Genomic DNA, 12,073 nt, shown 5'->3' with positions numbered 1-12,073 from the left:
GGCCAGTGCAGCTTCACAAAAACACATTGTTTGTGCATAGAGTCATGTATAGACACATTATTTTTGAATGATGAGAATGTTCCTGCAAAGCAAACGGCTATCAGCTATTGGAGCTCACAAACACATTGTGATGTGATGTGGTATCTCATTTTCAGGAAACATGAGGATTCAAAACAGGGTTGAAACCGTTTTTTTTCTTTAAAACTCTAAATGTGGGCTGTGGTCGCTGTTATAGGAATGTGTTTGGTAAAGAGAGAAGAGAAACACCATATCAGATATCAGTTCAAATCGAAAAGAACTACGCCGCCCTTGGAAAGGCACTGCATGTGTTCCAGTAAGCTGACAGTCCATCACCACAGGTCAGAAGGTGAGACGGAAGTGAAAACACAGCAGGGCAAAGATCCAAGATATCTGACTGGCTCCGAATGAAGCTTTATTTCTTGTACATTAACATTTCTCGCCCTGCTCACACTCTCAGAAAAAAAGGTACAAAAGCTGTCACTGGGGCTGTACCTTTTTAAAAGGTACATTTTTGTACCTAAAGGGTGCATATTGGTACCTTAATGGTACATTTTAGTACCTAAAAGGGACAAATTAGTACCTAAAAGGAACAAATTAGTACCTAAAAGGAACAAAAGTGTACCTTTTGAAAAGGTACAGCCCCAGTGACAGCTTTTGTACCTTTTTTTCTGAGAGTGCACACAAGCTTCCCAAGCTTTCTCAGCGCATGGGTGAGATTTCTTCCAGTCAAAATACGCCTACATGTAAACCTGTTCTCTGCGCCAAAACATAGTTCTTCAGGCAATTGCGTGTGGGTCTGATGAGTGGTTTATTTATGTTTGAGGAATGTGTAGCAAACCTTCAGGTGTTACCTTCTCTCTGTCCAACACAGCAGACAGGAAACCTCTCTCATCTCTCTGGTTTCCTGTGCTTAGATCTTTCGAAAACGCTCTGCAGTCTCTCTCTCTCTCTCTCTCTCTCTCTCTCTCTCTCTCTCTCTCTCTCTCTCTCTCTCTCTCTCTCTCTCTTCGCTGTCTATGTCATTTTGGTAGCTTGGCTTTGTTTGAACTTCTGTTTTATTATTGTTAAGGTCTACAATCCAAAACTCGCATTGTCAGTTACACACGGGTTAGCTGTTCACCTCATCACCAGTGAGCTCTTTTCGATGATTGTCACATCCTTTCAGCTCCATCCTCCACTTAAGTCAGACGTTTAAAGTCAGTAAAAGCGTCTTCTGGGAAAGAATAGGAAAAATACTTCCCAAACCAAGGCTGCTGAAAAGTGGACGGTCGCTATTGTCCTATAGCAGCCAGCTGTAATCTGAGTACAATATAGAAATCAAGAATGTCTGATGAAGAGATGCTGAATGTGAGAAAGTCTTTGCTCTATTGTTTAGGGCGATATGTGCTTCCTGTCTTGAGATCAACTGGGATGAAGTCATTGTATCTTTTATGAACCTACACACAGGGTCATACAGTACAAGTCGCTTAACTTCTGGAGAATGGGTTGTGATGAATAATAAATCCTGAAACATGTTTGTAGATTTCTAACACATCTTCACATGTTTGTGCATGTTTTGCTGACTTATTCAGCTCTTATTTCTTAGCAAAGCCTCAAACTTTTGAAATCCATCAAAGGAGAACTCATTGTTCTTGGTTGCGCTGGTTTCAGGTTTACTCTTCCTTGCCAAGACTCTTCTAAAGTTACAGTATACGAGTCCAAATGTCTGAGACCGCTTTGAAAATCTGGGATTCACAACCTAATGTAAACTGGAAGTAAACCGATAGAAACAAAGAAACTTTCATTACGTAAACTGAAGAATAAATCATTTCGTAGTGTAGGGAATTTGCCAATTAAACATGATTTTTAAATATGAAGCTGAGAGCCGAAGCTTAGTCAGTCATATATTTCTTATACCAGCTTTGAAAATGTTTTTTGCTTTATTATTTATATATTCAATTATTTATTCATTCATTTATTTATTGTCAGCCATACATATTTCTTTCAATCTTGATAATTAAACAATTTATTTTTATTAATTTAATTATATTTTTATATCATTTTTTAATTTAGTAGCTATATATGTTTTAAACAACAATACATATATTTTACTATCCTTACATTTTTTCTTTATATTTCTATTATATATATATATATATATATATATATATATTTTTTTTTTTTTTTTTTTTTTTTTTTTTTTTCTTATATACATTTTTATAACATATTTATATACATCTGGTCATAAATATTTCCGAATTGAACATTTATTTTGTATTTTATTCATTTAAAAATTATGCCAGATTAGTGTGCATGCTGAGAATCTTGAATCAATAATAATGGTCATAATATAGGTAATTGAACACTGATGGTCAATCAAACATGCACCAATATTGCATGACAATAAGACAATGCTAGTGCATTTCGAATGTGCAGTTTTTATGTGTAAGTATATAATCCAGCATGCAAAAGCGTGCAGACGGTAACCCAAACAAAGCGAAATTGATGGGATGGAGAAGGAAAGGGTGCAGAAAGAAAGCGAGCAGCTAGGAGGGGGGAAATGAGTTCTTACAGTAAAGGAACGTGTGAGTTTGTGCATGAGCTCCCGCTCTGCACCTCCCCTTCCTGTCTAAATGTGTCCTCTCTCTCTCTCACTCACATTGCAAGAGCAGTAAAGAGTCAACTCAATTAAAGAGCCTCTTTCCTGGAAACTGGGCTCTGATGGCACAGGGAGGTATGAAGGGAATGGGAACCATGTGTGTTAGATGGGGAGGGGGATTGTTGGACTTTGTTTCTTTGCAAGTGTGTGTGCAAGGGAAGGCGAAGGCGGCACAAAGAGCAGGAGAAGAACGGATGGAAATGAGGACAGGGAAGGAGCGGGAACGATAAACAAAAACACAGCCTCACAGCCCCAGTGTCAGTTTGAAATCAGGACTGAGGGAATCTCTGCCCTTTATCTTGCTCGCTGCACGGCAGCCCCTCCTCTTCCTCTCTCTCAGACATACTCAAGTCATTCCTCAAACCATTAGCTGTTTGACCACAAAGTCCCAGTTGTAAATCTGTCCCACGAGGCCTCTTTCATCCCAGCTTGCATTCTCTGACCCCTCTCCTGCAGGGAACACAGGTCCAACCAACAGCACACTCACTCAAACATGCTCTAGAGCTCACAGGTCCAACCAGCAGGCCTCGTTCACGTTTGCGGCTGACCTTATTGCATTGTAAGAGTTTCCCTTTATGGGAGGAGAGTATTTAAATGAATCGTGCAAGGTGATTTACTAAGGTTTGCGCTAGTCAATTTATACAGAGTACCGATACCCGTATATTCATTCCATTTGTAATATTTTGTAATATATTGGTTAGAGAAGCCAAAAGAATATGAATCAAATTAGTTGGCTTTGTTCGTTTAGCAAATACATATTTCCTTCAGTTATTTTCACGCCTAATTATAATTTTTTTGTAGGAGCTTCTGTTACTTTCACTCTTCATTTTATACACTCTCAGAAAAAAAGGTACAAAAGCTGTCACTGGGACAGTACCCTTCAAAAGGTATAGCCTACATTTTATATAGAGAGACTCTCTCTCTCTCTCTCTCTCTCTCTCTCTCTCTCTCTCTTTGTGTACTTTTGTACTTCCTGAACTTATTTTTGATTTTGTATATTAGAGACTTGATAACAAATTGCCTCTTATGTTAATTTATCTTATTTTGAAGGATGTTATGTTAATATTTTTACTGGAAAACTGCAGGGCACAATCAGCTATTGGTTACCAGGCTCATGTAAAAATCTGGATCTTTTTATAGGCCTAAATATATAAGTAACAAAACCTGAGATGGCACACATAATATTTTGGTGTGTATGAGAGAATATAGCCTACTATAAATGTACATGCAAAGTTAACCTGTATTCCATGGTGTTGATGTCATTAAGTTAAGCGTGTGCAAATATTAGTGCAAGACTTGACATAATTTTCTCAAGCGAAAATAGTAGGACAGAGTAAAAAGTAGCAAGATATGGAGAACGAGAGTATTTTTTTAAATACTTTTCATGACAGCGAGAGCGTGTTACTTTGCCATTTTGCTTTCAATAGGACAATTTCGGTGACATGTTGTTAGCATAATGTTTTCATTCAGTGTGATTATAGGCAGACTTGATTACAGACTTTACAAAGATGTTGTGTTTAAGTGCATTTCACAACAAGGAACGTATCTATCCTCACACATACGTCGGCCCGTATGCAGGCACGCACACATTTGCAGAGTCTTCCCTGGGCCCCCGCAGCGGGCCAGGATGTATAAAAAAATGGCCTCACATTCCTTTCCTGTTAAGTCAACCACAATATGGGACTGACACACGAGAGGACTGGACTGTTTCCCAGCACACACAACCCCTCTGGAGTCCCATTACTTTCAGTCATTTACTCAGACGCACACACAAACATGCACATATTATGTCCGCGGTGGCTGGTTCTCAGTGCGGCTCATAACTTATCTGTTAATCGTAGTCATCAGCGTCTTCAACAGGAGTAGGCTATCAACATAGCCGGGCTTACCGTAAGTTTGCAAAATTCAGGGAAGTCGAAACATAAGCGTATCTAGACAAGCGGAGGGCTGAGGGCTCAGTGGAGTATTGCTTCCCCAGGGTTACAGTAAGCGAATCAGTAGTGAGCAGATAGAAAGGTTACAGAGATGATTTACTGTAAAGCCCCAACTGAAGCCGGTACTGACAGCAACATAAACATCTAGTAGAGACATGCTGTTTCTTGCGTGCAGACGTGTGTATATTTTCACAAAGGCTGAGTAGAGTGCATGTTTATGCTTAATGTGCTTTATATGTAAAAAATAATATTAATATTGAGCTTGTAAAATATTTAAATAAATATGTTTTGTTTTGGGAAGAGGGTGGTCAGGAACTTTCTGAGCCCGGGGGCTTTGTATTTTTGACGGGCGTTGGCTCTGACCAAATGAGGCTTGGACTCACTGACTGCAGCTTTGTTTTGAAAACACTAAAGAGGGAGGAAAAGGAGGAGGAAGGCCTGAACGAGTGTGAAGAAAAGGCGGAGACTTCCCAAATACCGTTAAAAGAACATAGCGGGAGATACCACTTGGAGTGGAGTTATGAGAAGAGACTGTTGTTCAGGGGTTCTTTATGCATGTATGTGTATTTTAACTATTAACATATTTCTTCTCGGAATCTAAACAAGCCGTGGAGTAAATCTCTCTCATAGCCTATACCGTAGGCTACTCTGGCAAAAACACACTCATCCATTGCTTGGCTGTCTGGTATGAATGGGAATGGAATTTACCCATAATAAACATTTATCAATATAAAACTCTAGTGAAATAAATAGTAGCTACACTTAAAGAGGCAGTTCACGCAAAAAATAATAATCTGCCATTATTTACTCACTTTGACGTAGTTTCAAATTTGTATGACTTTCTTTCACAAAAGATATTTTAAATAACGCCTTTTTTTGGTCATCCATAGCCTACAATTAAATAGTCCAATGTTGTTTGACATTGTCCCATTGTCTTGAGGGTGAGTAAATGACAGAATATTCTTTTTTTGGACGAACTATCCCTTTAATAAGTAATCTAAGAGTATGTTTACACGGAAACGTTTTTCCTTTGCTTTTTCCACATACAGACGACAACGTCGTCAAAACGATCCCCGTTCACACAGATCCTCGAAAATGACTAAAAACGCTGTATTCTGCTGCCAGGCCAGTAGTTGGCGATGTCACTTTGTAAAGAAACACTACGCGCTTATAGACTGTAATACTGTAGCCTATAACACGTAATAGACACGCATAATGTCACTGTTTTCACAAATTCACGTTTTTGTTGTTTATATGGAGGTGATAAAGTTATCTTTTTCAAGAACTTGCACTTTGAAATCTGTTTGAAATCAAAAGTTTGCATTTTCAGGCCGCCAAAGCACTGTTGTCGTGTAAATGAACGGCCACTTGCGCTGTTGTGCAAGTGCAAAAATGCATTTATAAATATGCAAATTTTTCCACTTTTAGTTGAAAACGCTGTTGTGCAAGTGCAAAAATGCATTTATAAATATGCAAATTTTTCCACTTTTAGTTGAAAACGCTGTTGTGCAAGTGCAAAAATGCATTTATAAATATGTGTCTAAAAACTGACACGTTATTTGCATTTATGTATAACTATGAAAATCAAAAAATAAGGAAGCTAAAGATACTGATCAATGAAAACTTAACTTAAACCAGGATATGCTTTAATGCTGCATATAAGGTCTGAATTTATTTTTATAGTTTAATTAGCTTTTATCAAAATATTAGACAAGAATCCACTGATATAACCACACCTTTTCATATCACCACTACCTATTCTAAAACAAAGTGTATTATGTAATACACAAATAGGTTATCTTTCAATTGCACAAGTGCTTTTGTACTACAATGATTAAAAGTCTGCACTGTAAGTCAGAAATCTTATCGTGTCAAGCTCTATTGGGTTTGCTCAGGAAGTTTATCAAGGCCTATTGATTTTTTTTTTTTTCACTTAATGGCATTTAATGGTTTGTGAGTTACAACTTTTACTATGTGTTAATTACCCTCTAATATGCAGACGAAGAGCTGATAAAAGCCCTTAGTTAAATGGAGAGAAGAAAAAATTAATTAAGAGAGGGGTTAATCAATGAAATAAGTGGAAGCATACAGATCTTAGAAACACACAAAAAATGCATTGCAATTTGTCATTTTGAACGGAGTTGCTATATTAATTTAAATTACTGGTTGCAGAATTAAAAAAGCAGAGCAGAAATAAAAACAAGTGTTAAAAATGAGCTTGTGTCCATTTTACGTGCTGAAGTGATTTTTCCTGTAAGGAATGAAGAGTGATGGTTAATCCGTAGAGAAAGAGAGAGACAGATGTTTTAACTTTGATCAAAAGAGAAAGCACTCTGTGACATCCTGTACCCATACCTCAAGGTAAGCCTCAGACCTGTTTTTCTGAAAACAAGAGCAGTTGTGGTATCTTCATTTGTGTTTGTGTGTGTGTATATATATGGCTGGAGGAAAATGTTTTCTGCAGCAAATGCCACATTAAAAAAAAATCATGCATATTTAAATAACATGCAGCCTGAGGCCACAGAGAATAACCATTGCATTTTACACAAGAATGTGAGTCACGCAGGAGGATCCATTTTGTAAAAATAGTGCTCTTTAATATAAATTATGGAAATATCTTATAAATATAAATATGTGCAAAGGTTCTTGCTGCATTTTCTATGTTAATGCCTTTGTTTTCTGATCTTCAAGCTTGCACTGCGGTCATCAGACCAGACCTTAAGACCTTATGAGACATCTTTATAAAAGACAGAGTAAAAAAACATGCTGTCCTGTTGGTGGCCACACATGTAAACACCTTGATTTGACAAAATATGAACTAACAACAACAAAAAAGTGAAAGAAAAACAATCTACAAGTGGAACCATAAGCCCTTCCATAGACTCATAATACATTCAGTGAATAGCAGACATCAAGTCCTGCTAATGAAACAAACACTGTGCCGTTGTTATTGAATGAGGATTTTGAAGCGCACAAAGTACAAATGCTTCTCTGAGTGATCAGAGGAGCACGGTCCTTCATGTCAAACACCACAGTAAATCAGTTAATAAAGGTTTCTCATTCTGTGCTTGTATTTGCTTCACAGTATATGAATGTCAATTTGCTCATATTGAATCATCAACAATGTTCAGTCTGCCTTTTCCTAGCACAAATGAAACTACGGTTTGCTTTGGCTCCTGTCATGAACAAAGTAACAACAGTCCACTGAGGGGCCGTCTTCTCCAGAGAAGGCTTAGGCCCGAAACCGTCCGCAGTAACGGGCCTCTCGTCGGGTCGATGCGTTCGCGCCAGTCCTTTTTCTTGACCCCGCACACGGTCACCGGAGCAGACACGGCAGTGTCGGTCGTGAGCGGTAAGTAGCCACCCCGTTTGCGCCCCCACGCCCACTTATGAGGCAATTACACTTGGCAAGAAGCAGTGGAAATGTGTACGTCATTGCAAACACCCAGCTCTCGCTCCTTCCTTCCAGGAGAAAGTCAAAAAACGTCGAGCTAAAGAAAATGGACGTGAGAGAGTGTCTCCCGATCGATGATGAGGAGCTGGACTGTAGCCATAGCAGCACACTTAACTCCTCTACTGATCAACTATCACTTGTGTTTATCTTCAGCAGTCCCTATTTGAGACTGGCTGCTGGAACGTGGAAGTCCGTTCGTGTCAACAGCTGCTCAGATGTCAGATCCACTTGAGTGGAAGTGCACATCTCGTGCTGTCCTTCAAAAGTTCACAATCCAGAGGTCGAAGGCACAGCTGGCCTGCAATGCTGACAGACGCCGAGGTCTGGAGTGATAATCTCCACTTGTGCGCCTTAATCTTCTGCCCTTCACATATAAAACCCATCAAGAATAGCTAGATAGGAGCATCATAGTCCTGGAGGAACTCTTGGAGTGGATGAGGCAGCTGGTCCCGTTTGGTGGACACGTCTATATGACCGTTTAAAGTCTTTCGACATAGGTGCTGCAGACTGGACATGCTAGACGCCAGCGGACGCAGTAGCTCCAGAGGGATCTTCTCGCCACCGGAGTGAATGAAGTACGCACTTCCGTCGGCAGCGCTTCCGCTGCCTCCAACAGCTTGGACCTTCGACGAGGTCTCCATCCCCGCCGAGGGCATGTAATGATGGATGAGTTTGAGGACGCAATCAAAGCGTGGCACCGCCTGCTCGCTCCGGGGGTCGGTCTGCAGGAAGAAGGAGCAGGAATCACACTGGATGCGCAGGTTTTTGGTGCCCGTTGTCGTTTTGACGCTGAGTGTGAAGAAATGGTGGTGGTCCGAGCTGTCGCGCACCAAGAAGGTCCCCGAGGGCTCGGCGCTCAGCAGAGCGCTCGCCTCTTTCCCGCTCACGGTGCTCCAGTAGAAGCCGCTCTCTTGCAGTTTGCGCAGAGCCGCGAGCACCATCTGATACTGCGCCCGAGAACTGAAGGTCTTGTACCGGTGGGGGGGCAGGGGCACGCCGCCTTCAAAGGGGCTGCTGCTCATGGCGCTGTCAAACCTACTGTGCGTTACCATGGCGCTCTGCCCGCCCCCTGTACCACCCGGCAACCACTGGTGCTCGGGGTCCAGGGCCGAAGGGCCGTCCCAGCCAGGGTGCTCATGCACCGGAGAGCACCAACACAACTCCCAAAGCTCTGGCACCTCTTCCTCATCCAGAAGAAATGCCGTCTCGGTGGGTATGGAAGGCAGCTGTAGGGAAAAGCCAAATGGAAAATGTCAGAATCAACCAAACAGTGAGAACAACAGAAGCCAGTGCCAGCAGACTTACATCTGCTATGACATCAGCTTTATTAGGGCCATTCATGGTTCTAATAACTGGATTGGATGTTTCTCACATGTGTTCCTTATCATTAAAGCCCAACCCTCCCACTCCAAAGAAGCATCGCATTCACACATTACGAATTACAATGATGTAATCGTCCTATTTGGGGATCAATTATGGCTGTTTAAACCTTTATTTATTTTTTAAGTTACTAGTACATTTATTTAGTATAATACTGGTAGTGATGACAATACTCCTGATAACAACTTGTTATTTTTGTTACTGAACTATATATCTGTATTATAGATCAACTATTCACTTTTGATTATGTATGCCAATGTTGCTGGTACCTATTTCAATTTTACTAGTACTACTGCTACTATCCACTATCCCTACTAGTAACAAATTGATATTTTTGTTACTGAATTATATGGGAATGTTGCTGGTACTTATTCGTTTTTTTTCTAATACTACTGTTACTATTGGTACCCAATAATACTGGTTACAAATTATTCAAGTTATTGAATTATATAGAGAAGAGATCTCTATTTTAAATATCAACCATTCACTTTCCACTAGTATTATTCCTGTAACCTATTCTACCTTTACCAGCACTAATGTTATTAGTTAAAAAAATAAACCAATAGTGACCAGTTTGACTAGTCACTAGATGAAAATGAGTACTTGTTGGAACATAACTGAGATCGTTTTGAAGCGCAAATGTTAAAACAGCTAGCAATGGATAAATTAACGAGTTGCTCATCGAAGCCTTATTTTTAGTCCGAGCTCGACCGTGTGAATCCGATATTGACTTCGATCGCTCTCTCGGACTATTGGAAAACAGGTTATGAATGAGGTCCTCCAGTTCGTTGTGAATAACCCAATTCCTCATTCATGACACACGGTCTCTGTCTCGTGTTACACTGTAAATACCCCTTCACTCTCTTATCCTAACTGGAATACAAATTCACCGACTTATTCGGGTTACATTGAGGTCGTTTAGTCCGACTAGCCCACATATATAACTCAAGCAGAATCCAAACTATTAGGATATGCGTTAGCTCGCATTACAAAGACCGACAACAGTTTTTTTTTTTTTTTTTTAGAGGGATACCATGTAACACCGCATTTATCGAGGCATACATATGTAATATATAATATATGCATGCATTTATAATAGATTAATAATTTTAGTACATTACAATAAAACGTTTTACCTTCAAAGTGTTATCCGAATTAATCTTGGAGTTTTCTTAAAACATAGCTCCTTTTGTGATTTCCATAACCGCAAATGCAGAATAGACCTTCTTTTAAAGGGATAAAGATCAGTTTCATGTCAGTTTTTTAACAGTTGATCAGAGATCAGCTGTGTAAAAGTCTATGAGAGGTAGTGGAGGTGTCCTGTTTGTGCCATCGAGTTGAAGTACCGACTGATATTTCTAAAGAGCTCCACCCCCTCTTCCAGTAAAGCAACCACACACACGCACACACACACACACACACACACGCACGTGGCGGATTGCCAATAAATAATCAGCGTGACCCTTTTTTACGGGATTTCTCCACCCTCCCTTCCCTGTACACACAAGGTGAAAAGTTGCATTGTCCTTGCAGATATAAATGCGGTTGGTGTGTTATGACTGATATCTTACCACACACGTGTTGCATATTATTATGTTTTATTGGTCTATTTTATTTATTCATTTATTTTTAGTTTTGTTGAATCCTGTATTATAATGCCATTTACGGTCAGATGCATCGTGGAACATTCACGAAAATATTTTTAAAAGAATAATTTTGCATATCATCAGGATTTATGTTGACATAGGGCTATTTGAAATTGAATACAGGGCTATAAGGAAACGTAAAGTATATAGTGTAGTTAGTACACAGTATAGACACTAATGATTCCTCAAGTCATTTCCAGAATGTGACCGTATAGTTCTGGCTGTAATTGTGTGTGTGTGTGTGTGTGTGTGTGTTCTGTTGTAAAGTGACATGTGAAGGCCAAGTATGGAAACCTATACTCAGAATTTGCCCTCTGTGCATTTAACCCATCCAAGTTAGTGCACAAACATTAGGAGCAGAGTAAGTAATGAACACACACACTGCAAACCGTGATCACACCTGAAGCAGTGGGCGGCCATTATGCTGTGGCTCCCGGGGACTACTAGTGTAGTAGTATAGTATGGTATAGTGATAGTATAGTGTAGTATGATATGGTATAGTATAGTATTCAAAAGATCCTTGATAGACTCACACTGCCTCTTTACTGGATTTGTTCCATACGCCATCTATAGGATGGCAGCAGTAGACCTCCCTCCAAAAGACATCAATGGGATAGGGATATTTGTGCATTAGTAAATTCATTGATCAGAAGCTTCAGATATTTATAGACCACGTGAATCAAGAACATATTGTACATACATAATCCTGTGAAATATACAAATAAAATCACATTAGCTTTTTAGATTAGATTAAATTTGTATTGTTTTTTTGTCAATAAATAAAAAAACGTTATTGTCATTTACAGAGCCAATTAAATACAGTAAGCATATTATTTATTTAAATATTTTTTTTATAATATTAAATACTAATATTAAGATTTGATTTAAACAATAATGGTGCAAGTAACAATATTATATGGCAGGGTCAGAAATTAACCAGAGCTTGGAGGAAAAAATGCCCCAAACGCATAAAATGTATGCTAAAATTGCTCTCATTTGA

The 12,073-nt window shown here is 39.4% G+C and overlaps 1 protein-coding gene across 1 annotated transcript; it reads right to left on the bottom strand.

Moving 5' to 3' along the window:
* Positions 1-8,025: 8,025 nt before the first annotated feature.
* socs3b (suppressor of cytokine signaling 3b) lies at positions 8,026-10,793 on the bottom strand. The gene is made up of 2 exons (XM_079851629.1): positions 10,564-10,793; positions 8,026-9,273 (listed from the first exon to the last, which is right to left on the bottom strand). The coding sequence occupies exon 2, from the start codon at positions 9,097-9,099 to the stop codon at positions 8,440-8,442; it is 660 nt and encodes a 219-aa protein (XP_079707755.1). The 5' UTR covers positions 9,100-9,273; positions 10,564-10,793; the 3' UTR covers positions 8,026-8,439.
* Between the last annotated feature and the right edge of the window lie 1,280 nt (positions 10,794-12,073).

The sequence above is a fragment of the Squalius cephalus genome (assembly GCF_949319135.1).
Source record: "Squalius cephalus genome assembly, chromosome: 19".
NCBI lineage: Eukaryota > Metazoa > Chordata > Actinopteri > Cypriniformes > Leuciscidae > Squalius > Squalius cephalus.
This window is presented reverse-complemented; position numbering and strand designations above follow the sequence as displayed.